Raw genomic sequence first — 25502 nt, forward strand, 5'->3', positions numbered from 1 at the left:
AGACGAAATAAAGATATGTCCAGATTTTCCTTGGGACAAATCGTTTGCTTAATACTCCCTCCGTGTCAAAATAAGTGGCGTGGATTGTATAAAATTCTATACATATCTAATTCACTGATGTTGGAACGGAGGGAGTAGATTGGACCAAGATTTAATTGTCAATTGGGCAGATTCCTCAATAACAGTAGTGGCTAGTATTTTTCATCAATTCCTCGACAACTGAAGGGGTGGTAACAATTTTGGATGTATGCATTGCAAATTTGCGATAATCTGAAGACACGCTGATGCTCACTACTACTACTATACAATATTGGGAAAATTATGGGCAAACGGGACTATTTGTTTAAGTGCCCTCGAATGGGGAACAAAAGCCAAAGAAATAAATTAGGAAAAGATTGGAAGAAACCTTCCCTCTGCCCCATACACGTGAAGAACTATCAGAACATACAATATCACACACACACACACACACACACACACACACATGGCATTATAATCCAGGTGGAAAATTGCTGACTTGACCTTGTTCCAGCCTGTCCTCGCCATTCACTTTGTAAGACATCCGAATACGCATTGCAAGCGGTTTCTGTGTGCGCAAAGAATAGAGATAAAAAAAGATAAATTAGATATAACAATGGGGCAAGAAAGATATGTCCAAAACACTGAAGAGAAGTCAGATACTCAGTAATCATGTCATTCCAGGAATCATGTTTAAGTATGATGCAGAAGGTACTATCGTGGTACGACGCTACTAAATAGCTGATGCAATGGTCAAAAGCACTAGTCAAACTTAGATCTAGATTATGAAAACTCTGCAGACTATGCAGTTCTCAGACTGGCGTATACAATCTGGTACCTCTTGACACGTGAATGGAAATGATGTATGGATTATAGAATATAGACCCGCAGTACATGGGACATGAATTCCCGATGTGGTATTAAAGTTATATGGAAGAGAACTTGGGAACGTAATTCAATCAGATAATACACAGGAAGGAAAGATGAACCCAAAGTGAAGGATGCAGTTCATCATGTACCTGCCCATGTTGATTATTGGTGACACTGAACCCTTGTGTGACTGAACCCTTTCCATTAGCTGGAACAATGTTACCGCTAGCTGGATCCAGTCGCAATTGGATGAACTGCAATGTTCAGTATCAATAAAATATTTAGTCTCTAGTCGACAGAAGTCACAGAACAAAGGAACTAAAGCATCGATCACATTTTACCCTCTATTTCCCATCGGTCATGTGAAGAGGGAAGACATTGTTATCATAAGACTAATGCATATAGTGGGGGAGGAGAGCAGGGGGGGCAATATCTAATTGCTAGCCCAGCAGAACAGCTCAAGCATTGAATACAATATAAAGCAACATGATGTTACCTTTGGAACAGCTGCCTGAAAAATGAATTCCGTATAAGTACTAGATGACATATTTGTAAAAGTGGCATGGATGGTACTCTCTTGTGGCTTTCCAAGCTGTTTTCTGAAATCGAAGGTGATCTTCAAAGTTGCACTCTGGAAAGCCGTTATTGATGGGCACGCATCTTCAAGTCCTGCTTAAATAAGGAGGTTTAGTAACTATGGACATATTATAGTTAGTTCTTGCTGGCAAAAAGCTACAACCCCAAACTAACCAGAAACGGATGTACTTGATGACAAACCATCGAGCAGATCCACAGCTTGAGGCACAGCAGTAGCGGATTTAGTACCTGTGGCACAAGTGTTACAATTCGGCAATGGTGATCAACTGAGAAAGAGGCAGCAGGTGGTAGGAATGTACTATTAGCATCAACCAAACTAACCAGAAACAGATGTGCTTGATGACAAACTACCGAGCAAATCCACAGGTTCAGGTACAGGAGAAACAAGTTGAGGTGCAGCAGAAACATGTTTTTTCTCTGCTACGCAAGTGTTAGAAAATTCAGCAATGGTTGCCAAAAAAATAAAGTAAAAGAATTGTTATGATTGCAGCTATTTGTACCTTGGGCAAGACTTAAGTCTGGTACCAGCTGGCCATTTTGTGATGGAGATGATCCGATAGATAGAAGATCCATCAGAATATCTGTGCTTGCAGATGAAGGTGCTCCTGAACAGAACAACAGAAAGGAACTTATTAAGTCTAAGGTAAGGATATTCCAATGGCAGGAAAAAAGCACGTAACAATCGATAGAGAAAGCAATAATTGAAATAGAAACATGAACTTCAGTAATTGAAGATCAAATATGAACTTTTCTGCAACATGTGAAATATATATATGTTAAGGTGTCACGGCAACTTACTGACAAAGTAAAAGCATACTTTGATTGTACATGTTTGTGTGCAAGCAACAAGCAGGAGGTTGGTTGATTCAATTTTTGGAGCAGAGACATAACTAAATTTAAGGCTAATAGGGTAAATGAATAATTATTCGAAAGTCAGTGAAAATGCAGTGTCCTAAAATTGAAGCAGAGGTAAGAGTATATACATCAGAGAGAGCGACGGATAGGAAATTAGGCAACACAGCACTGTTTTGCTTGGTTTACAACTTCACACCAATGGAAGAGCGAAGGACAAGGCAAATCCATGAGAATCAGAAAGGAAATACTGAACAAAATACCTGCAGTCGGTAGATTTGTCCCACCAATACCCAAAAGGTCTTGTAGAAAATCACTAGGTGCTGTAGTAGTAGAAGCAGTGGTAGTAGCTGTCGCATCATCGGAACTTAGGTCAAGCAAATCAGCTAAAGGAGTTACAGCAGGTTTTGCTAAGCCATTTGGAAACTTAAGGTCTCCAGGAGTAACTGCTGAAGCAGGCTTATATGCAGGAATACTTGCTTGTGTCGTACTAGCCCTCTTCATAAGATAAGTAGCTTCATCCAAAACAGGCATACGTTCAAGCAATGATGACCTGCACTTATGCGACATTTCTCTAAGATTAATACCATTCATAAGTACCAGAATACAAGAGAAAGTTTATGTAGTAATATTTACAGGTTCTGTAAATCACCTGATAGACTGATGCCTTTGTATAATGGAACCAAATTCAATTGATCTTTGCTGTAGTTCAAGCACCATATTCTCTTTATTCTGGGAAACTATTCGTTTTACTCTCCTGTTAAGAAAGTACCACCATACCATTTAAATAGCAGTGTTATACTATAAGAATCAATTGGCTGTAGTTAACACTGGTTACATTACATGATATGCTAAAGTATTTCAAGGTTACAAATAGGTACCATGTCAAGGATCTAAAACATGTGATAAGTTTGCACAGAAAGCAAGTTCATGAAGAATGACAAAAGGATGATCAAATCATTCACAATAGCATCGGTATGTCACCGTATGAATAGCATAGTGTAGACATCGATAGAGCATTACAAGTTCTACGTATGTGAAGGAAACATAACTCCATATCTAAATGATCTAGCAAGTCCAAAGTTCACGTGTAACGATAGATGATAGAATTGCACATTTAGACGTTGTAGGAAAAACGGTTTTGCGGAGCTTATCCAGAACTCAACAGGAACAATGAATTCAGGGGAACTGAAAGAACGCAATCAACTAGTTCATTGTTAAATAATTGCAGCTTTGAGCTAGTACTTGTAGAATAGTTATGACACCCCAGTATGAGGTCAAGTTGAAAGATATCTTACTCTGACATAGATGGAAATCGTGAGGACAGCTTCAAAAGAGCAACAAGACACATAGCTCGAGTTGTCACGTCTGCAGGGTAAAGGCTAAGGCCGAGCTCCACAGCATCCAAAGCATCAGATTCTGTGACCTGACAAGTTGACCACTAATCAAGTTTTCTGACCGAAACGAACAATTGTATAGTTCTATACTTGGCCGCGCCCACCTAACAAGTTATTGTACCCACAGTGAAATACTGAAATTTACTCATGCCAATACCAATTATCTTGGACTAAATGTCATACAATTAAATGAATAGTTTGCAGAGCAATCCTGGCAAAAATTATTGAAAGTATAGTTCGTGACACCAGAAAGGAGAATGACAACAATGGTGGATCAGAAAATAATGTGACTTAAATATGTGCTAGTGTTTGAAGTAGTTGAAACTTGAGACAGAGCTGGAATCTGTCTAGATAGTTCAAAATGTCAAGAAGAATATGGGTACGAGAACTGTCCACTCACCGTAATTGAGCCCTCAGCTTCAAGCATGCCAACATTGTTCACTAGCATTTCACCATATTCGCCAATGCACCAAACAGCTACTCTTACTAAACTTCCCTATAGTGTAAATATGTAATAGCCAAGTCACATCCGTCAGAAGAAGATATTGAGATGGTTGAAATTGAATGTCATCCTTTATGAGGAGCAAAAACGAAATCCCAACCTGTTCACTGTATGTTTGTAAAGCCGTGTATAATGATCTCACTGAGTATCCTTGAAGTTCTGATGCATTGCTTATTACCACAATAAGAGCATGCCATACATCATCCTTCACATGCTTCCCTGCCTGAAAATAAATAAGAGTACAACATGAATTCGTTGTTTTTACAAGTTGGTCATCAAGGAAATTGACCTGGAGAGTTGGAGGTATGTTTATGTTTATTCAATAATACCAACGCGGAACAAAAACATTCAGAAATCATCACAAACGTGAATTCTAATTATTTGAGCACCTACCTGGCAATCCCCCAACTACCTTGTCGTTAAGTTTAACATTCTATGGACAGTGTCTAGAATAACAGCGCAATAAGTTTTTCCAGGTCATCACTGGTTTAACAACTACTCGAATAAGTATAACCCCTTCCTTTTCTCCGGTCATATAAAGAATTTAAATATTTTATGTTCGAGTAAAAGAATTCTCAAGGTTAGCTTGGTGCAATCCAGAAAATATCAATGCGTAAGCCGTAAGGATAAAATGTGTGCAAAAGGCAACCTTTGTGCTGGGTTGTGTATATGGGTGATTTCAACTAATTGTTAACATTCTTCGGAGGTTGCTGCTGTGCATATTGTGAAAATGAGGTACATAATGGGAAGGGAAAATGTAGGACGCGCAAGTTATGCCAAATGTGGGAAGTGATCAGCATTAGCAGGCCATTACTTGAAACTTCTCTCAAACACTAGCAGATGGTTGGAGCCTGTTCAGCACAAGGAAATTTGGAGGAGAAATGAAGATCATGATCCAAAAGAGTAGTCCCTCTTTTCATGAAACATTTCCCTACTACAAAAATCCTTTCATACAAACTGCTTATTTGAGCAATTCATGTGTTTTCTAAGCATTATTAAATTCCAGTGCTTCTCCTAGTCTGTTTGTGAATGTCGACCAATTGCTGGATATTTCATTTCCCAGATGGCTAGACTTTTCTCCGATTTCTAACTACATATGATTGATATTCTAGTTATCTTTACCAGCAAACTAGTTGGAGCCATTTCAGCAACAGGATTCACAATCTAGCTAATGCAAACAGATAAGCCCATAAAACTAATTATCTCTGCCTCTCTGTAAGCTGTGATTATTTTATGCAGTTCTGTCAATGGATGTCACTGATAGTCGATACAGCATGCACTATATCAGAGACTTCTCTAGGAAACAGATCAAGAAAGCAATGATGATAGTGAAGTCTTCCTACTAGCTCCAACAGCATTGTAGCGAAGCCAAGGCATTGGCAAAACCGAGATGTTCTGGAGTGGAGTGCAAACCTTACAGATGTAAGATAGTATTGCGGTAGTACTTACCAGGGATAAAACCTTGAACATCTGATCAAGGTACCATAACTTGTCTTGAGAAAACCTATTAGAGACGCAACGCTGTTAAAAGTGTCATACGTCAACAGGAAGCCAACAAAAAAAATTAAATACTAACTTTTCAGCTATTGAGCAAATCTTGGCTGTGAGATCTTCTTTGAAGTCTGGATCAGCTACATCTAAGTAGTCAACAAGCTCTTTGGTCAGAGGCTTTACATTTGTATCATTGACCAACAAAAAAACAAGCTCAAGGGCCCTTTTACGAATGGAGGCATCGGCATCCTGAAAGGTGCACAGGTGATTGAAAACGTTACAAACCAAAGTAGCAGGACAGCAGTTCCAGAATTAATAAATGGAGGTGTTGATTATAGCCTGCAAGATTGCAACACTGAATAATAGTACAGTAAGGATTGAGGAACTTGTAAATCAGTATACTGTGAAACCTTGAGTTTAAGATTACTTTGAAAAGCAATAATATTCGAAGTAGACTATGCCCCCAAATGATATCAAGCTTTAACAAGTACACAAGAGATGATGTATACTCCAACAGTGAAGGAAAGTATGCAGGTTGCCGATACAAGGTGTTAGACTAAATATGCCAAGCATTGGGACAAAAGATTTACAACACAAGCACACTTGTGGCATAAGGAATAAACCCAGCCTTTCTGGCAGTTCTTGTACAGGGACATGTATTGATTCCACAAAATTCAGAGGGATAAGAATACAAACAACATAGAAGATAAAATAAAGTTAAGACAGGTTTCCTCTCCTTTTTCTGGAGGAACTACACTAACATATTGAAAAAAAAAAGTTTGGGCCTGTGGAAGTTGAAGAGAGTCCTTATTCTGGTACTGTACATAAATTGGTCCCCTGAACCCAGTAGAAGACTACTCACTAAGCAAATTAGACATAGTTAAATATATAGTTACCTTTACACACTCTAATATTGTCACCCTGTGTCTCTGTACGGCTTGTGTATCTACTGCAATAGCCCTCATAAGTATGTTCAGAGCAACGTATCTGAAAAAAAGAATGCGCTAAATGGTGAATGTTTTACCCCAAATGGAGAAGATGGATACACATTTTATTGTATAATGCATAAGAGATAAGCAGAGACTAAACTATTTCATGTGTCATCACCAGGAAATAGTTATATCTGAAGCGATAGTCACAAGTAACAGCTGCAAGCTCAATGTATTTCCCTATTACAAGTTTACAACTAGCAGGTACACTGAGAAAAGTCAAAGGAAATCCTTCACAACACCTTGGGCAAAAGAAAAAGTAAGCAATAAAGGTCATATGAAGGAGAAAATTAACCTTATATTGTTATCACGGTTTGACAAGAATCTACCCAAAATATTAATAGCCAGGACACGTAGACCACTAGTAGCTTCAATACCCATTATTGTCTCAACACATTCATACAGGATGGCATTTCCAGCATTCTTGTTCGACTCAGTTTTTGTTGCGACCTGGAAAAAAAGTACCATGGTTGATTATTGATTGTAATATGCAAACAAGTGCAATTGCAAAAACCAAAAAAGTAGCTTGTGTTTTGTGGTTAATTTCAGTAAATAGGAACGAAAACATGATCTTTAACGGGTATCCAACATCTGCAGTACTACCCTAAGCTGGACCCAAAGGAACAATACCGTACAGTAATTAACACAGCCTGAACTACAGCAGTCATGGCCTAAATATGCAAAACTAATTCTTCAGACAGAAACAGAAGAAGAGCAAATCTTCGTAAACAGTGTTTAACATCTAGAACATTTGTAATCATATCCCCAGACTGGAACAAAGTCAACAAGAGATATGTCATAAACCAGATAAAACTAAAACACAATAAATAACTCAGGCAATAGGAATTGACTAAATCAATGCTTTGCACACGCAACAATAAATGCGGTATTGTCGTGTGAAACCAATGATGGGTATTAAGCAATCACCTGAGCAAGAATATCATTCATATATTCACTGCAATCTGCGTCTCCTTGACCCAACATACGCATAAGTTTAAGAACTCGAATATGTAAGAAAGGATCCGAGATGCCAGCAACATCATACTCAGGAGCATAAGAACTACTGGAGACATCTCTTAGTATTCGGACCAAACCTTCAATGCAGTTCTGCAATGAAATATTTGTAGAAGTTAAAGGAGATGACAGGTTCTCAGATAATATTATTTTCAATTTATAGGTTATTCAGATTAAATGCTAGAAACCAAAGAGAACAATTAACTAATTGGTGATATTGGGGAAAAAATACATGCAACAAATTAGAGGGCTTTACATATGGTGTATCAACTGCAGATCACAGAATATTTTCTACAACGCAGCATTGCAGCTTCAATTGCTGACCGCTAGAGGTGTACAACACATGCTGGACTTAATTGAATGAGTTTACAAAATGACCCCAAGGCCTCAGGTGTAATAAATAATGTCCTTACCTTCCTCAGGTACTCCAGCGCATCTTTGCTCGCTTTACACAGTTCGGTGCAGAGCTGAACTGCAGATATCAAAACTCCATGGTGCTTTTCCTTCAGTAATGATGCAGCAAGACCCATGAAGTTCTCCGCTAAATCCGGGACTTTCCTTACAATCCTTGTAGAGCACAAAGCAGCCTAATAAACAGGGAGAAGTATAGAATGAATAATACCGCCAAATAACTCATGATTTCAAAATTAATAGCGTATACGAGCAGAGACATAACTCAATATTCAAAATTTATACCCAACAAAGTACTATTTCAATCTGTAGAAGAAGGAAGAGATAACAAAGGTGATACTTGCTGAGTAGATTTAAAAAAAATACTGTCAGAAATAATGGCCCAAGAGGTATTCATTTTGTTGAATTAACCCGGATTTTAGTTTTTTGCGTATATGATAATCCAGGGCTAATGACTTGGGTAGTAAAATGTGCAGTTTCCAAATCAACATAGGTTTCATATCTATTCCAAACCTTAACATAGCAACAATTCATTGGGCAGTTGCTTATTGTCGACTTGCCCTACTGGATTCAAGGACTAGGAATTGAATCACGGTATGAAGAAAAGTACCTTTTTCTTTGTATTAGCATCCCTGCTGCGCATCAGCCTCTCCACTTCAGGCGCCAGATCCCGGGCCATTTCAGCAGAGCAGATGTTTCCAAGCGCACACAATGCAAGACCCACGATGAACTGGTTGGAGTGGTTGAGATCTCTGCCCCAAGTTAAGCACTAAAATTACTCAGAACTCAGCACACGCTTGCGAAAGTAACACTCGCGGCAGCAGCATTGCGGAGATAGAGTCTGGTGGACGTACTGTTTGAGAGAGTTAGTGACGAGCATGAGGACCTCCTGCCGCTCGTCGAGGAGCAGCATGAGGCCGAGGTAGCCGATCCGCTTCTCGGGGTAGCCCACGGCGGCGATCAGCTTGAGGCACTCCATCTGGCCGAAGTGGGTGGGGTAGCCGAGCATATGGATGAACATGAGCTTGGCCATGTTCCTGTGCCGGAGCTCCTGCTCGTTGTCGCTGAACGAGGCCCGTATCGCCGCGCACTCCCGCCGCACCACCCCGCGCTCCTCCGCCGCCGTCTTGCACGCGCGTATCGCCCGTATCATGTCCCTGCGGAAGCTCACGAAAGCGGAATTACACCTTTTCCCAGCAAAATCGCGACGGATCCGGCGCGGGTCGGGGAGGAATTTGGGGGCGGGAGGTCGCACCGGAGGCGGGTGCCGGAGGAGAAGGGATTCAGGGCCATGTCCGAGGCGAAGTCCTCGACGATCTTCTCGACGGTATCCAGCGTGAGATCTTGGGGAGGGCACGCGCGCACGCGAGAGGTGTGGAGGGGGGAGCTCGCGGGATCTGGCTCCCGAGGTGGTTGAGGCGGGAAGGGAAGCAGCTGGGAGGAGGACGAAGGCCTTGGTGGATCTGGAGGAGTGGAAATGGTGGCGACGGTGGGGACTGCGAATAGCCCCCTGGTTCGCTTCGTATTTCAAATTTGGGGATTTTGGCCTGTTTTGGGAGAACGAATTAATTTCAAGAAAATATGCCAAGAGGACGGAGATGTGTAGCATGAGAGGAATAAACCAAGAAAGGTGAGGAAAAGACGGCGGTGGTTAATGGCTGGATCAAGAGTAGACGACGATTTGATGGTGAGGGGGCAAGAACAAAGGCGGCGACGAAGGCAATGAGACGATCATGAAAGATGAAGAAGACAAACGTAGGTTATGGCACGCTAGATAGGTCACAACACGACCCCATGCTATATAACATCGTTTGTTGAACAATAATTCTGAGTGAAGTTTGTGTATCAAACAATAATTTTGAGTGAAGTTTGTGTAAAACATCAAGATTGAAACGTGTTCACGAGTTTATAAGGTGATCTTGATGATTGTTCAACTTCTATCTGAGCATGGTGAATTGTTGACTTGTTGTTGTACTAGACATACGTGCAAAGTATTTCGAGGCGTAAAATGAAACAAGTATCACAAGGGGAAATCATGGATATACCAACAAAAAAAAGAAATCTTAGTATAAAATTGATGGTTAAACTTCCTCATACCTTGTCGAGAGTGATAGATTACGATGCAAGTCAAAACCGAGACAAACACAACGTGTCATAAATTTTTCTTCATCGACGAATTTTGTACTCCCTCCGTCCGGAAACAAGTGACTTGGATTTCTATAAGAATCTATAAAGATTCAACTCACATGTTTTTTTAGGAACTTACTTCCAATTGGTGCATTGACAAGTGCATAGAAGTATAGAATTATTAAGATTTCAACATAGAGCTTCAAAGTTCTGATCTCGCTAAAATTTAAAGAGAAACATCATTGTTCGGATCGGACGCGGCTTCAGACGATCGGTGCCGTAAGAGTCGCTCCCCACGTGTCAGGGACTGCTGTCACCGAAGCATTTTCCTTCCAAGTACCAATCACTTTTCCTCCACATGCAAGTGACACATGGCAGGATAAATCGTCAAAGCGCAAAGTAAAATGGGACGAACAATCAAATCTTGCTTTTTATTGACACAAACCGAGGTGTTTTGTGAAAGATATCTTTAGACTGTCCCTCGTAATTCAGGCCTGCCAGAACGGTTCATTTGGGTTCTCGGTGTTACTGAAATTCGAGGGGATAATGCTCTTTTACCGACAAGACCTAAACAAGTCTTTTCCTTAAAAAAAACGTGACAATTTGATTTGATGCCGTCAATGATGTACTCCCTGACTCCCTGTATGACCTAGCCAGCTCTGGCCCGGCCAACTTCAGCTGCCGATCGATCGGCTCCGTCCACCGCAGGCTGTCTCTGCAGCTTAAGTGCCAAAACCGACGGCTGTTGGTTCGTGCGCGGAAACAAATCAAAGGCGGAACAGCGTCGGTTCCCCAGTTCGCCCAAACATGTCCCGTCTCACTATACAAAAAGGCGTGTACGAGACACGCACATGGACTCGAAGCCTCAAATCCAGCGAAGATTCGGTTCCGTTATCCCCTTTTCTTGGCACGTAAAGCGTAAGCGTACTGGCGCACCGGCCTGAATCCGCTCCCAGCCCGATCGGCCGCATTTCTCTCGATCTCCAGGTGAATCCTTCTCGCGCGCCTGCTCTGCTCTCGATTAATCGATCCATCAAGTCGAAGCGCCCGCGTGGTCACCCGCCGATTGGCAGCATCGACGAGTACGCTCGATTCCATCTCGGGGATCGAGTTCGGCGCGTTCAGCGTGGTCTACAGCGCGTGCCACGAGAAAGAGAAAGAAGAAGAGTGCGCTATGCCTGTTCGACTTCGACGTGATGGACTAGGAGGAGCTGCTCGAGGACGCCAATTAAGGTTCTGCTCTACGACGGCGGAGCGGTCGCTGGCCGCGCGCGAGGTGCTTGCGGGCCTGCGGGCGTTCGACCCCGACCAGCGGCTCAGCCCGGCCGCCGCGCTCGAGCACCGGTGGTTCGCAGAGCACCGTGCTGATTGAGAGTTGGCCGGAGGAGCCCATTGTAGTGTCGCGAACTGATCGATTCTTTTGTTGTCACCGGTAAAGTGTCCATGCGTTGTCACGAAATTTTAAACATGTGGACGCGAAAATTCACATTTATACAAAACATAACAATATAATTAGAATTCAATCAAAATGATCTCAGCGCCGATGCTAGCGGCCACGGCCATAGACATGGCATCCAGTCCACGCCGCCCGCGGCCGTGGCTGGCATCAGAAGAAGGTCACGGAGCACGCGATGGCGCAGTGCACGAGGAACCGCACGGCGGTGGATAGCGCCGGTCAGCCCTGGACCCCTTTGCTCGTCTCTTGCATGGGACTTTAATCCGGCGCCGACGCGTATCAAGAGCGGTCACCGCAGGGAGATGCTGCGGGGGCAGTTGAGTCGGCGGTAGCGGCCCGGGAAGGCAGCGCTGTGGGAATAGGAAAAGAAAGGTTCGATGGAATGTAAGGAGACACGGAAAATCAGGACATGCACAGATATTGATGCACAGCGAACGACGACGAAAAAAACCTTCCTATTTTTATTATTAGGGATTGCTACAGGAAGCTTAGTTGGTTGTTGGGAACCAACCCATTAGTAGTCGTTTGTTCGACATCATTTGTAATCTGCTCGAACAATTTTTGTAGTGGCATGGGAATCGATCAATAGAACCATGATTTATTCTTCTTCTTCTTTGCAAATAACCATGTATTTATTCAACTAGTAGCTTACCAGCATATTCCCCCAAAAGAAACTTATCAGCATATTGAAACGAACTAGCTAAATGTCCGTGCGCTGCTAAATATATTAGAAACACTATTGTGTTTTAAAATACTTGTAGAGAATACTTGTATATATGCTCGATTATATATATCCAATTTTATGCTAACTAAGAATTCTTCATGTATATTTACTCATATTTATTGAGTAAATCTTTTATATCTCAAAAGTATATGGGAAACTAGTAAACTACTCCGTCCGTCCCATAATTCTTGTCGAAATATTACATGTATCTTGACGCTTTTTAGGAATAGATACATCCATTTTAGACAAATTTGAGACAAGAATTATGGTACGGAGGGAGTATAATAATAAAAAATCATTATACATATATGTACCATATTGAATGGATAAACTAGTTAGCAGTCTCGGTAGGCAACTCAAAATTTTATAATTGTAATAAAGATAAAGATGATATACAAATGTTAATTGTTGGTTAAAAAAGAATATGGAGTACTCCCTCCGTCCAACAATACGGGACGTATTAGCTTTCCTTTGACCAGTGTTTTGACCACAAATTACTCTATTAATATATAATTATATGACATAGATTCATATCCGTTATGTTCCTACTCAAGGATATTTACTTATGGTTATGATTTTGATCACATTAGTCACATATTCATGAAGTAATTTGTGATCAAAGGCTTGGTCAACCGAATCCTAATATGCCTCGTATTGTTGGACGGAGGTAGTACGACTATATCAACCTGCGGATGAAATGGAAGATCTGACAAAACGAGCAAACCAAGACGCCTAGCTTGCTGGAAACTTACCTGGCCGGGATGAGCATAGGTTTAAACCATAAATTAATTGTCCTAGGAAGGGAAACTGGGGTGAGGCATGATCGATGCAGAGGCCGAGATGCCTTTCTTTAAATAAAAAAATCTTGTCAAAAAACGCCAACTATACTATATACAAAGATGTATATATTGACATCTTAATGCATACATTTATTCAAATAGGACCGATGGTCTAGAGTTAGCACATAGCAGGACTCTTGATGGAAAGATACTGTGGCAGGGGTGAAACTAGTGATCCATTTCTTACGAGGCAATGGATGATGAGAAAAATCCTCACTCACTCTGAAATCTCAAACTTGGCAGCAGAAGTTCCGCCAGGTTCCGTTTCGAAAAGAAAAAAGGAAGTTTCGTCAGGTTTCTCAGGTGAATACTACAACAAATCGTTATGCTCGCATACCGTGGTTCGATCCATTTTGATGATGCTACAGCATTAAGCAAGATCCATTTTGACGCCCTGACAAAAGGGCCCAGAAATTTGACATAACACGTGCTTGTTTATCTTGTCTGACCTGAATTTTGTGTGACCCTTGTATAGCAGACATGCGAAGTCAGAATTACAGACTTTGCTCTGCAGGGACTGCAGCAAAATCCGTGTAACTAGATCAGATGGCTCAACAAGATCACCCCCCATCGGGATCGCTGTCTCCATTGGAACCGTCAACCGTGCGTCTGTCCCAACACATTCCTGCAGTCCAGTCGCACTGCCGCGACACCGATGATCGAGCCACGAAGCTAGCTGCCGAATTTCAAGAGATCGCCATACGATCGAGATGACACGTTCCGTATCCCAGTGGATCTTGCTTCCATCTGTTTCCTGAACTTGTAAAGAGATCCGTATCTGGCTTCAGAGAACCAGCCGGCGGTCTGCTCGTGCTAGCTCCACTGGTAGCTCAGGATTCACCCCGATATAACAAACAAACGCGTATCGTAACTAATCAAACAATTATTTGCTCCAATATTGTCTAATACGAGCACCAGCAGCAGCTAGCTCTACGGAAAGTTAGTGCATTGCAGGTCTGGCAAGATCAAGCTGCAGGATCGACGTCATGGGCGGGAGTGCATATGCAATGCAAGAGCAGTAAGACCGACAAAGCTGAGTGGCGAGGGGGACAAAGGTCACAAAGCTGCCCACGAAGATCCGCCATGTCCCCGGGACAGTACGCCAGATACGGCAGCAGCTTCCGAGTCCGAGTTCCGTCTCCTCCAAGCCACTGCTGCTGCTGCCTTGCTACTTCGTACTACGGCAGTTCGATTACGGGCAATATGGGCTCCCATTCCATTTGATGTGCCTGTCTATGGAGTAGACGAGAAAGAGTTTGTTTATGTCAAGTCAGTAGGGACGGGCGGACGACACGTACGTAGTGGAGGGAGACGAATATCTCGTGCTAGGACTAGAGGAGCGCATGTGCTTGATTGGTTAAACAATGGCCTATTCTAGTTCTAGAAAGAAAGAAAGTTGAAACAATGGCCGTTTTGGTCGAGGTGGCGCTTTGGACGGTTTACTGTAACGTGGCCGGCCGACGAATGAACCATCAACAAACACTGACGTGCCGGAAAAAAAAAGACATTTTTTTCTTTTCTTTTTCAAGTGCTTGAATTGAGAGGGGAGGAAACAGGACTCCGGGCGGTGGGCAGGAATTCCAGCACAACCGAAACACTCGGAGGCGGCGCAGAGCTGCATCGGTTCGTTCGTTTGCCTTGACTTGGCTGGCTGAGCCTGCGGGCCACGTGGACACATGGTCGACTGATGAGCGAGCGTTCACAGGAACGGCCAAGGACACGCCCGAACGCCGACCGCGACCGCCTTCTACGTGCTGGGCTCTATCGCCATTAGCTCTGACCTGTCATTCAGTGTTCAAAGGGAGAAAAAGGATGATCACCGCAGCAGCATCGGTTAACTGTCAGTAGCAACATACCGCTAGCTGTTGCACTAGCCAGCAGCACTGTGCTGTGCACGGTTTTATCCTGAACTTCCAAGACGGGCTACTACCACGCCCCGACGCCTGAAAACCAACTCTAGACAAAGCAAGCTGGGGATCAAGGAAAGTCACGGCAGGTTTCAGGGGGTTAGTAGGAGAGAGCACACAAAATCAAGACCAAAGCAAAGCGCCGGCTGGCCGTGTCGGTAGTATACAATGCCGGGAGAAATCAAAGCAAAGCAGCAGACTCTCGCTGCATTCAACAGAAGGCAGGCAGACAGCTTGTCCCGCCTCTGTGTCCCCTGGAGCCCCGACACTCTGCTGGCCCCCGCCGATTCTTCTTCTTCTCTCGCTGCCGCCCAGACACGATATATATACCCGCCGGCATCTCTTTCCTTCTTCGCCAATCCAACCAAAGTTATTCTTATTCTCTCCGGTCTTCGCAAGAGAAGCACTAATCCACCACAACGCGATTGCAATCCACACATAGCTGTCGAAGGATCCGTCCATTGACATGGAGCTGGAGCTCGGGCTGGCGCCGCCGAACACGAAGCACCTCCTCGGCGACACGACGGAGGTGGACTCTGCCGCCTGCCGCGGCGGGAGCGGGACGAAGAGAGGCTTCGGCGAGGCGTTCGACGAGGAGGAGAAGACGCAGGCGGCGGCGACGCTGCCGCTCTTCGACGACGGCGGCAGCAGCAGCGGCAGCGTTCGGAAGCAGAAGAAGGCGGCCCTGGTGGTGGGGTGGCCGCCGGTGAGGGCGGCGCGCCATGGCGGGCACGTGAAGGTGTGGAAGGAAGGCGTGGGCATCGGGAGGAAGGTGGACGTGTCACGCCAAGGCTCCTACGGCGGCCTCCTCGACACGCTCGCCCGCATGTTCCCCGACGAGAAGGAGACGCGTGGGCAGCATGATGACGATGGTGATGATCGTGGCCTCGTGATCACCTACGAGGACGCCGATGGGGACTGGATGCTGGTCGGAGACGTGCCGTGGGAGTAAGTTCGCCTCAAATCAATCTCCTGTCAATTTCCATTTGAAAAAACTGAAATCATGCGTCTCTGGGATAACTGAACTGACATCGATCGATTGGTTCCTCTTTGCAGTGATTTCGCGCGGTCTGTGAAACGTCTGAAGATTCTGCTCTGACAGCCGAGAGGATACAATAGAGATGGCCAGGGGATGCTAGATTTTGGGAATGTTCCTTTTTTCTGTGAGATGCTTATTGCCTGCACATCTTCACTGCTTGTTATGCCACAATTACAATCAATCCATTCGTGTATAATACAACGTTTTCTTCTCTCTCATTTTTCGGTTTTCAGAGAGCGTGTAAACTTATGCAACCGTTTCTTCTTTACAACCAAAATACAGTTTCAATTGTCAAATAGGATACCTGAAAGGGATACAGTACCTGAAATCCGTGGATGCATGCTGTTACAGGGGCGGACGCAGGACAAAAATGGAGTGGGGGCACCCATGTTTAGGGAAATCATGCTAATGTAGTATTAAATGTCTAAATATAATACAAAGTCTAGACACATTATCACTGCAGTGAACTAACCTTTATTGACAAGTGAGAAAAATGACACTGAGATAGCATAATATGACATCCTGTAAATTAATGCGGACCGGAGACAAATTGCAGTTGCTTCCCAAGTAATAGCGTTACCTGTGGAGAGAAAATATGAGTTAAATAGTACTAGCTATGTAAACAGATTACTAATGACAGTAAACAAAGAAAGGGAATAAGCTACATTACACTGCATTCTTCCCACGACGATTTTTCATCTTGTGAAATTCATCGACTATCACTTCATTGGTGATTGTGTCTAGCATACCCTTTTCTACAAAGCAAATCAGGCTATGGCTCATATAGTCATCCCCAATTTTGTTCCGCAAAGCATTCTTTACAATCTTTATAGCTGAAAAACATCTCTCGACGGTTGCAGTGGCAACAGGAAGAGTAAGTGCTAGTTTCAAAGCCCTGAAGACAAAATAATAGGAAAGATGCTTCCTTGTATCCACCATCAGTTTAGCTAAATCAACTATGCTTTTCAAGGTAGCAAACTGTGTATCATGGAGTACATTATCTATGTACAGGTCCAGTTCATGCTCAAGAGTCACCATATCCATGTCACTAAAATCATTTGGGTAAAATGTCGCTAATTTCATCAACTTCTCCTTGTCAAAACAGCTAAATAAATCACTCGGGCTCAAAGCAGATATGCATATAAGCAAGTCGGAATTCACCTCATTGAATCTGTCATGGAACTCTTTTCCTAATAGATCCAAAACAGCAAAGTAACAATCTATACGAAAGTGATGCTCATTGTTAATGCCGGTCTTTTGTCTTGGCTTGCTTGGATTCACATATTCTTTTTCCATGTCCAACACGGAAATGTCATGCTTATTGCAGAAGCAGTATACCTTGTTCAAAAGAGAATCCCAGCCCTCATCAGTTCTAAGCTTTTCCAACTCTCGCTTGGTGGATTCCACATCTGAAACTGCATTTAAAATGTCTTTGTCCTTTCTCTGTAATGTTTTTGACAGCCCATTTGTCAAAACTAAAATCATCATCATCATATGTAAACAGAATACAAATTCAAATGACTGAAAATATTTTAATAGGCCATTAGCTTGCCGTCTCTTAATTCCATCGGTGCCATCTTCCTGAACATATTCTAGAACTTTAACAACTGAAGGAAACATCTTTGATAAGCCCACCAATGTTTTATAATGAGAGTTCCATCGAGTGTCACCCGGTCTTTGAAGAGCAAGTTCTTGATTCAGTCCGGTTCCTGTAGCAATCTCTCCACTTCCAATTGCTTTCCTCACTTCTTCTTGGTGACTCTCTCGAAGTATGTCCTTTCTTTTGCAAGATGAACCAACCACAGTCAACAAAAGTGATATCATATCAAAGAAATTGCCAACGTCAATTTTTTTCTTTGCAATGGCCACAACAACTAGGTTAAGCTTATGAGCAAAACAATGTGTATAATATGCAGAGATGTTCTGTCTCAAAATTTTAGCTTTCAAACCATTAAATTCACCTGACATGTTACTTGCTCCATCATAACCTTGGCCTCTCACTTGGTTTAGACTCAAACCAAATTTTGCAAGTATAAAATCAATGGAAAACTTGAGATAAGAGGCTGTTGTCTCCTCTACATGAGCAACACCAACGAAACTTTCATTTAATACTCCACTTTTATTGACATATCGAAGAACCACTGCCATTTGTTCTTTGTCCGAAACATCTCGACACTCATCAACCAACAAGCTGAACACACCACCATTGCCAATTTCTTCCCTTATAATGTCCAATATTTTTCTTGCAAAGCACTCTGTAATATCTTTTTGAATTGATGGAGACAACATTTGATTATTATGGGGAGCATTCTTAAATGCCTTGGCAATAACATCATTCTGTTTGATAGTATAATCCATCATCTCTCGATAATTTCATTTATTTTCAGACTCCTTTGATTCATCATGTCCACGAAAAGGCAGTCCCTGATGCAGCAAGTACCGGGAAACATCAATTGCAGCATTAAACGAATGAGATGCTCATTTTTCTCAATTTGGCTCTGTTTATGCAAGGCTGCAGGGATTGACTGATCCTTTTTCATTAGATCCTCACAACCTTTGAGTGCCCTGTTATGAAAACTATTACGGTCACCAACATGAGTCACCAATCGCTCTGTCTTATTCCATGAGTTGAACCCATCTACTACAAATGCATCATGACCATGGTGATTGTCTTTGATGATGTCCCTAAACAAATAGCAGCAAAAACAAAAGGCTTTTTTCTCATTGGGGTCGTACTCTAGCCAATTAGCATACTTTTCATACCAATCTGGATTGAAGCGCCTCATCTTCTTATTTTTCCCAAATGGGGTATACGCAAACTCACAATCACGAGGCTGAAAAGGTCCCCAACATAAGTACTTCCTCCTTATCTCTTCCTGTTTGTTGATTGGGGTGATAATCTGACATCCTCTTCCTTTTACTTGGATCTCTCGGAAGCTTGTTTAAGTCAATTAGTTCAGGCACTCCAGCATTCCTTTTCAAAAATCTGTCCATTATCTCCCTACCAGATAAATAAAACATTTACTACAAATGACCATCTAATAGATTGCGCAGTCAAGAAAAGAAATCTGTAAAATAGATTGATGACAACCGATAACCTTGATTTGGGGACAACTGACGGAAGAATTTGGGGACAACGTGAGCAGCCGGCGCCTGGCAATTAGCTTGGCGCCTCCGCCCTCCGGTGATGGGCGTCGCCGTGTCGGGCGATCGGTGATTGGCCTGGCGGCGTTTATGGCTTTGTTTCGTATACGAACCGTCGTACCACGAAGTCGAAGCGTCAGCCGTCAGGCAGAGAAGAAGCAGCGAAACGCCTGTTGGTATACACATGCAAGTACCTAGCTGGGCTGTCCATGGGCCGTGAGTCAGGTCCAACTTGTGCAAATAGGCAACAGGGAGAGATGGACTGGGGGCATACGTATTACTTGACTGGGGGCATACGAAGTAGGGAACGGAACACCTATAAGGGAAACGAAAAATTGACTGGGGGCCTGGGACCCCAGTCACGTCAACGTGCGTCCGCCCCTGTGCTGTTATGTTCGAAATTGTTTCTGATTTCACGGGGAGATTACGTAGTTCCATTTCCTAGTGCAATAAATAGTCCTTCTCCAGCAGGTTCCCTAAACCGATTTCCTAAATTTTCTGCTTTTCTCAAAACACCTTCTAACATGACAAAATGTTCATATAGATAAATGCAAACATAAATAGATCATCATTTAACCAAAATGCATCATCCGAGCATGAAACCACACATGGGCTTGGACGCCATTATCTGATCACGCATGAGCTTCAAGTGAGCCTTTCCCTGGTCATCAAGGTTAGATGAGTTCATGAACATGAGTTCCCTCTTCTCTTGCTTGTTCTTCTCTTGTCGTTCCTCAATTGCAATCCTACGCTCTTCCAACAGGACACGATGCGCCTCGAATGCAATCCTTCGTTTTTCCATCCCTCTTATTTGCATAAACGTCCGAGCCTTCTTTTCTTTCCTCTCAGCAGCAAGTGACTTCCTTGTTGCCACTATCATCTCAATGAAGTCTTTACATGAACTCTCCTTCTCCTTCTTCAACCTTGCTTTCTCTTTCTTCCTCCCAAGTGGCCTCTTTTTCCAGAGTTTGGTGTAGGCTTCTTTTTGCACCCTCGGAGCCACTCTCATCAGAGCTATCACCAATAGTCTCAACATCAGGAGAATATGAGTTGCTTGCGGACTTGCTCTTCTTGTTTGGCACCTCATCATTTCGTGTCCTCCACTTCTCATCATGGAGAAGCAAAGCATAGCAATGCTGCATATTGAATGGCTTTTCTAGCTTCCCCTTCTTTGATGTCAATTGCCGGAAGTACTTTTGGGCAATGTTGGTCTGCTCAAAGAAAGACAGCAAGTTGACAAAAATAAATTTGGCAAGTCATCAAATTAACATAGTCCAAAGAAAGAAAACAGCAAGTTGACAATATATCCAAAGAAAGACAGCAAAGAAGACAGCAAGTTAACATATTTAGCCTATCATTTTGATTTGTTCCACTTGGGTTGAGCCGCTCAACCTGTTCCATTGCAGAAGCCCATTTGTTGCATGTATCTTGTATGGCCGACCACCTATTTGTCAATGACTTTTGAGTTCGGTCACCCGATGTCTTCTTGATTTGATGGTAGTGTTCATGGATACGTTGCCAATAGGTAGATCCACTTTGCTCAACTCCAAGAATTGCATCAAGTGTGATGGCCTCCCATGCCAACACCAAAGTTTCATCCTCTTTGAATGGTATAGTTCACTTGCCACCCTTTCGAAGGAGATGGATCAATAAACCCTCGTCGTCCATAACCTCCGCATCATCATCTACCATCATGCTCATGAAAAATCCATCACCAACCACACTGCAAAGCAATATTCATCACATTTGGTGCACTACGATGCAAGAGGGAAAAATCTCATTTGATGTACTACAATACTCATCACCCATCAGCAATCACATTCATATAGTCAATTAACATGTGCACAGCAGAGGGAAAAATCTCACATGTGCACGGCAGAGGGAAAAATCTGTACCTTGTAGCCATTTCATCGAGAATGAAAATGTCGTCCTTCCCGATTTGGACCAACGAAAGTTTTTATTTGGTGCCAACAGCATACCCCACAAAATGGTGCGACTGAAAATCGACAAACTTGATTTATTTTTTTGAAAACTAAACTCTGCACGAAACTATTTCATAAATCTGACCCTTTCGCTTAGCGCCCACATACTCGGCGCTATCCTCTGAAGCATACGCCTAGTCTGGCGGCGTTATCTCCTTGCTAGCGTGGCACAATCGCCCCCCGTGTGCAGTCGTGTAGCGCCAAGGGACGGGGCGTTATTTCTATGTGCATAGCGCCAGTTGTTGCGGCGTTACCCTTCGGTGCCCTAAAGTGTATGGGATGAAGAGTTCGGGCTGGAGCCAGCAGAACCTCCTCCTCGAGAGGACAAGAACACAAGTTGCTGACGGTTGCTCCCCCTTGAGTCTCTCCCCAAATTCGTTGATTTGTGAACCTCCTCCTCGTTGAAGCCTCTCTTGGATGCGCCCAGGCATAGCACCAAGACACCGGGCGCTACATGACCGCACGTGTGGTCCGGCTTCGCCACGCTGGCAGGGGATAACGCCGGAGTTGAAGGCGTTAAGCTTCAGAGGATAGCGCTGAGCATGTGAGCGCTAAAAAAAGGGTCAAATTTGTGAAATAGTTTCGCGCAGAGTTCAGTTTAAAAAAAATCGACTTTGGGTCAAATTGTCGATTTTAGTGGCGCGACCAGCTGCCTCTTTTGACCGAAGAATTCCACAACCCACTTCGACACTCGAGCTTAAAAATATCGTCCATTGGACATTCTATATCGAAAAGAGAGCACAACCCATTGGTGAGTCCATGACTACAAAGTGGGCTGGCATGCTTTCGCTTTAATCCGCTCATAATTTAAGGCAGGTTTTCTGAGAAATAAACATCTTGACCAAGTTTCGGTTTTTAAAGTCCAACCTTGTGCGGGAAACATAGATGGCCCGTATCAAAACTCCAAATCAACACAAACCATTTCCATTAAAAAAGATACAAAGCATTTCCCCTCTACATCACGCCGTTGATTATCCATGTTTTCTCAGACACGCCATTTGAATTCATGACAATACTACTACTATAGATTCATCAGTTTTTCAAAACACTATAGATTATTCTATTTCAAAGAAGTTTGGTTTTATGCCGTTCTTTTTACCGAGTTATTGTGAAATTTTTGAGGCTAAAAAAGGTGAAATTAAAGGGGAGGGACTACAAAAAGCCTAATGTTTACATGGATCGTCACCTTTCATGTGTGCTTCAATTTGCTTGATTTTGTGTATTTTTTTTGAGAACACAGCACAAACGCAGACGCTCACCCTATGAACGCACACACGACCACTGAAAGAATAGCACCGGTTAAATTCTGAAATAATCCAAGGAAATGTGAACACATGTCTAGGACTTGAACCTGAGTGGGTTAATTTCACCACAAGAAACCAGACCACCTGAGTCAGGCTCAGTTCACGTGTGCTTTTCTTTTTTTTGAGAGAAGGCCATCTTGGCTAGCTTTATATTGGTCAATATATAAAGTCAGATCGTTCGCTGAAAAAGAAGAGTCATCTGAAAATTTCAAGAAAATCAAAATCGTTGGAGGGAATCAGGGAAGGCACGAACTAGCGCCCGCGGCGAGATGGCGGGAAAGCAATTCCTGTCTCCCGCCCGATTCCGAAACACCCGCCATTCCCAAATCCATCCCCACAGAATGCCTATCGTACCCCATTTCTTTCACTGACATAAGGGACCAAAGTGTTCTCCGGACCCAGCTGCCAGGCAAATCTTCCATAGGAAGGTAGCGCGAAACATTTCGCGGCAGCGGCGGGTTTCCCCAATTTCTCCCTCCCATTTTCCCCTCGGCGCCCCCAAAGGCCCAAATCGTTCCCTATTAATTCCCCACCCCATCTGCTAACCCCCACTCCCGCCTCTCCCCTCCCACAAAATCCTAGGGTTTCTCGATCCCCTTCTCTCGCCGCCGCCGCCGACGAGTAATACCCGCCCGCTTCCGCCATGTTGGAGCTACGGCTGGTGCAGGGGAGCCTTCTGAAGAAGGTCCTGGAGGCGATCCGTGACCTAGTCACTGACGCCAACTTCGACTGCTCCGGGACGGGGTTCTCGCTGCAGGCCATGGACTCCTCCCACGTCGCGCTCGTGGCGCTGCTCCTCCGCTCCGAGGGCTTCGAGCACTACCGCTGCGACCGCAACCTCTCCATGGGGATGAACCTCAACAACATGGCCAAGATGCTCCGGTGCGCCGGGAACGACGACATCATCACCATCAAGGCCGACGACGGCTCCGACACCGTCACCTTCATGTTCGAGTCCCCCAGTAAGTCCTCGATCTGTCGCCCATCTCTCGTTTGCTTGTTGGTGTGGATGGATTGATGGAACAGATCAGTATTTGCTGATTTTGACGGTGGTGTCGGTGTGGATGGATTGATGGAACAGATCAGGATAAGATTGCGGATTTCGAGATGAAGCTGATGGACATCGACAGCGAGCACCTCGGAATCCCTGACTCCGAGTACCAGGCCATTGTACGCATGCCGTCTTCTGAATTCTCCAGGATCTGCAAGGACCTTAGCAGCATCGGAGACACTGGTATTATGAATCCCCAACCCCCACGCTTGTAATTGCTGTTCCCTGGGATAGCTATGTTCTCACATATTGTGTTGCAGTTGTCATCTCGGTCACCAAGGAGGGTGTCAAGTTCTCCACTGCTGGAGACATTGGAACTGCAAACATAGTTTGCAGACAGAACAAGACTGTTGACAAGGTATCTTATATCTGTTATGACCACTAATGGGTACTCTGTGAAGCTTTACACATCCTAGTTATTTATATTATTAATTCAGAGATACTATAATACAGAGCAATTGTTAGGAAGTGGCGCAAAATCTTAACTGTAGTGGTATTTTCTTTCCATTGTCAATATATTACTTGTCCCCATATCAAGTTGGTACAATCTCACAAGATCAAACACATGGCATTTGCATAACAAGATGCCCACATCCCAAATAACACCTACATAGAAATGAAATGGTAGACCGACTATTATTACCATGGTTGAGTGCCCGTCTTGTGATTATGCCTTCCAGCCATGCTGGGTTAACACCTAACACCTCCTTGGTCAGTATATCATTTACAAGTAATTACGTGGAGTATCAACAGTTCAGGTATGAAAATGAGCACAAAATGTGTTCCCTTCTGTGAACAAACAACAAACTCTGCAGTTTCTGCATAGTAATTGCCTCACTGATCTCCCTTAGTGACAGAATCTGCAGTGAAGGTTCTTATTATTTTCCTTGCAACTGTTTGTTCTGTCTTTACACTATGGCTTTGTCCAGTTAAACTAAAATTCCACAGCACATCCGTTTATGATAGTAATCTAGAAGTGCTCTTTAGTTTCTAACTTTCTGTAGTATTCCCTCCTTTACTAAATACTTGTTGCTGTTTTAGTGCAAACTTGTACTAAAGCAGCGACAAGTATTTAGGAACGGAGGGAGTACCATTTTAAGGTCATGTAACATAATGGTAGTCTAATGGTCGGTTTTATCAATGCAGCCAGAGGAGGCTACTATCATTGAGATGCAAGAACCAGTATCATTAACCTTTGCCCTAAGGTACATGAACTCCTTCACCAAGGCAAGCCCACTCTCGGACCAAGTGACCATCAGTCTTTCATCTGAACTACCAGTGGTGGTTGAATACAAGATTGCAGAGATGGGCTACATTAGATTCTATCTTGCACCAAAGATTGAAGAAGATGAGGAAATGAAGTCATGATTGCATCTCAAGGATATGCTTATGCTGCTTGCTTTTCCAGGTCTTACGACCACTGTTTGCTTAACTATTGTTTGTAAGCAAAATGGATGTTATGCTTGCTTTAGCTACTCTTCTGTACCTGACTGCTCTGTGGATCTTTGGACCTCAGGGTATCAATGTTGTTAGCTTAGTGATGTTCATTTCGTTTCCTGAATTTTACTTCATTGGCGGAACTGTAGTGTGCTGCTTCTGGTTTTGCTTAGCTGACTACGCTAGGTTGAGCATGAAAATACCTCGTTTGTGCTTTAGAGGCAGCATTCTGAGGAACAAAACTATGCAACCATTGCCAAAATTTAGGCTAGATCATCATTTTATCGTAGAGTTAGTTTTTAGCACATTGAGCAATAGAGCTGTACGTTTTGAGATTTGCATTTCTGGCTT

The 25502-nt window shown here is 43.4% G+C and overlaps 3 protein-coding genes and 1 pseudogene across 7 annotated transcripts; 2 read left to right on the forward strand and 2 right to left on the reverse strand.

Moving 5' to 3' along the window:
• Positions 1-175: 175 nt before the first annotated feature.
• LOC100833599 (AP-1 complex subunit gamma-2) lies at positions 176-9665 on the reverse strand. 5 transcript variants are annotated; one of them, XM_024461723.1, is made up of 20 exons: positions 9397-9665; positions 8996-9298; positions 8752-8893; positions 8144-8317; positions 7644-7823; positions 7012-7166; positions 6624-6714; positions 5813-5976; positions 5686-5740; positions 4337-4459; positions 4135-4230; positions 3636-3763; positions 2990-3094; positions 2601-2890; positions 1986-2090; positions 1807-1905; positions 1639-1713; positions 1385-1560; positions 1038-1142; positions 176-586 (listed from the first exon to the last, which is right to left on the reverse strand). In XM_024461723.1, the coding sequence occupies exons 1-20, from the start codon at positions 9432-9434 to the stop codon at positions 491-493; spliced, it is 2700 nt and encodes an 899-aa protein (XP_024317491.1). In that variant the 5' UTR covers positions 9435-9665; the 3' UTR covers positions 176-490. The 5 variants fall into 5 exon arrangements, with proteins under 5 accessions (XP_024317491.1, XP_024317490.1, XP_010235935.1 ...); XM_024461722.1 differs by having other exon boundaries at positions 1807-1902; positions 9397-9649; XM_010237633.3 differs by having other exon boundaries at positions 1385-1557; positions 9397-9649.
• Positions 9666-15530: 5865 nt separating this feature from the next.
• On the forward strand, positions 15531-16529 carry LOC100833907 (auxin-responsive protein IAA9). Its single transcript, XM_014901392.2, has 2 exons — positions 15531-16142; positions 16251-16529. The coding sequence occupies exons 1-2, from the start codon at positions 15661-15663 to the stop codon at positions 16291-16293; spliced, it is 525 nt and encodes a 174-aa protein (XP_014756878.1). The 5' UTR covers positions 15531-15660; the 3' UTR covers positions 16294-16529.
• A 370-nt stretch (positions 16530-16899) lies between these two features.
• Positions 16900-19227, reverse strand: LOC112271704 (annotated as a pseudogene).
• Positions 19228-23179: 3952 nt separating this feature from the next.
• LOC100843467 (proliferating cell nuclear antigen) lies at positions 23180-25486 on the forward strand. The gene is made up of 4 exons (XM_003570300.4): positions 23180-23625; positions 23745-23897; positions 23975-24072; positions 24861-25486. The coding sequence occupies exons 1-4, from the start codon at positions 23307-23309 to the stop codon at positions 25080-25082; spliced, it is 792 nt and encodes a 263-aa protein (XP_003570348.1). The 5' UTR covers positions 23180-23306; the 3' UTR covers positions 25083-25486.
• The last annotated feature ends 16 nt before the right edge of the window (positions 25487-25502 follow it).

Source organism: Brachypodium distachyon, chromosome 3 (assembly GCF_000005505.3).
Source record: "Brachypodium distachyon strain Bd21 chromosome 3, Brachypodium_distachyon_v3.0, whole genome shotgun sequence".
Lineage (NCBI taxonomy): Eukaryota > Viridiplantae > Streptophyta > Magnoliopsida > Poales > Poaceae > Brachypodium > Brachypodium distachyon.

What these genes read in the sequence shown, in the direction of transcription:
- LOC100833599 (XM_024461723.1), bottom strand. Translation starts at nt 9,434, where the DNA reads ATGGCCCTGAATCCCTTCTCCTCCGGCACCCGCCTCCG. An exon ending in AAGCTGAGGGCTCAATTACG is followed by an intron (nt 3,764 to 4,134) that starts GTGAGTGGACAG and finishes TCAACTTGTCAG; the next exon opens with GTCACAGAATCTGATGCTTT. An exon ending in AGACTTAAGTCTTGCCCAAG is followed by an intron (nt 1,906 to 1,985) that starts GTACAAATAGCT and finishes ACACTTGCGTAG; the next exon opens with CAGAGAAAAAACATGTTTCT.
- LOC100843467 (XM_003570300.4), top strand. Translation starts at nt 23,307, where the DNA reads ATGTTGGAGCTACGGCTGGTGCAGGGGAGCCTTCTGAAGAAGGTCCTG. An exon ending in TAGCAGCATCGGAGACACTG is followed by an intron (nt 23,898 to 23,974) that starts GTATTATGAATC and finishes ATTGTGTTGCAG; the next exon opens with TTGTCATCTCGGTCACCAAG. An exon ending in AGAACAAGACTGTTGACAAG is followed by an intron (nt 24,073 to 24,860) that starts GTATCTTATATC and finishes TTATCAATGCAG; the next exon opens with CCAGAGGAGGCTACTATCAT.
- LOC100833907 (XM_014901392.2), top strand. Translation starts at nt 15,661, where the DNA reads ATGGAGCTGGAGCTCGGGCTGGCGCCGCCGAACACGAAGCACCTCCTC. An exon ending in GTCGGAGACGTGCCGTGGGA is followed by an intron (nt 16,143 to 16,250) that starts GTAAGTTCGCCT and finishes TCCTCTTTGCAG; the next exon opens with TGATTTCGCGCGGTCTGTGA.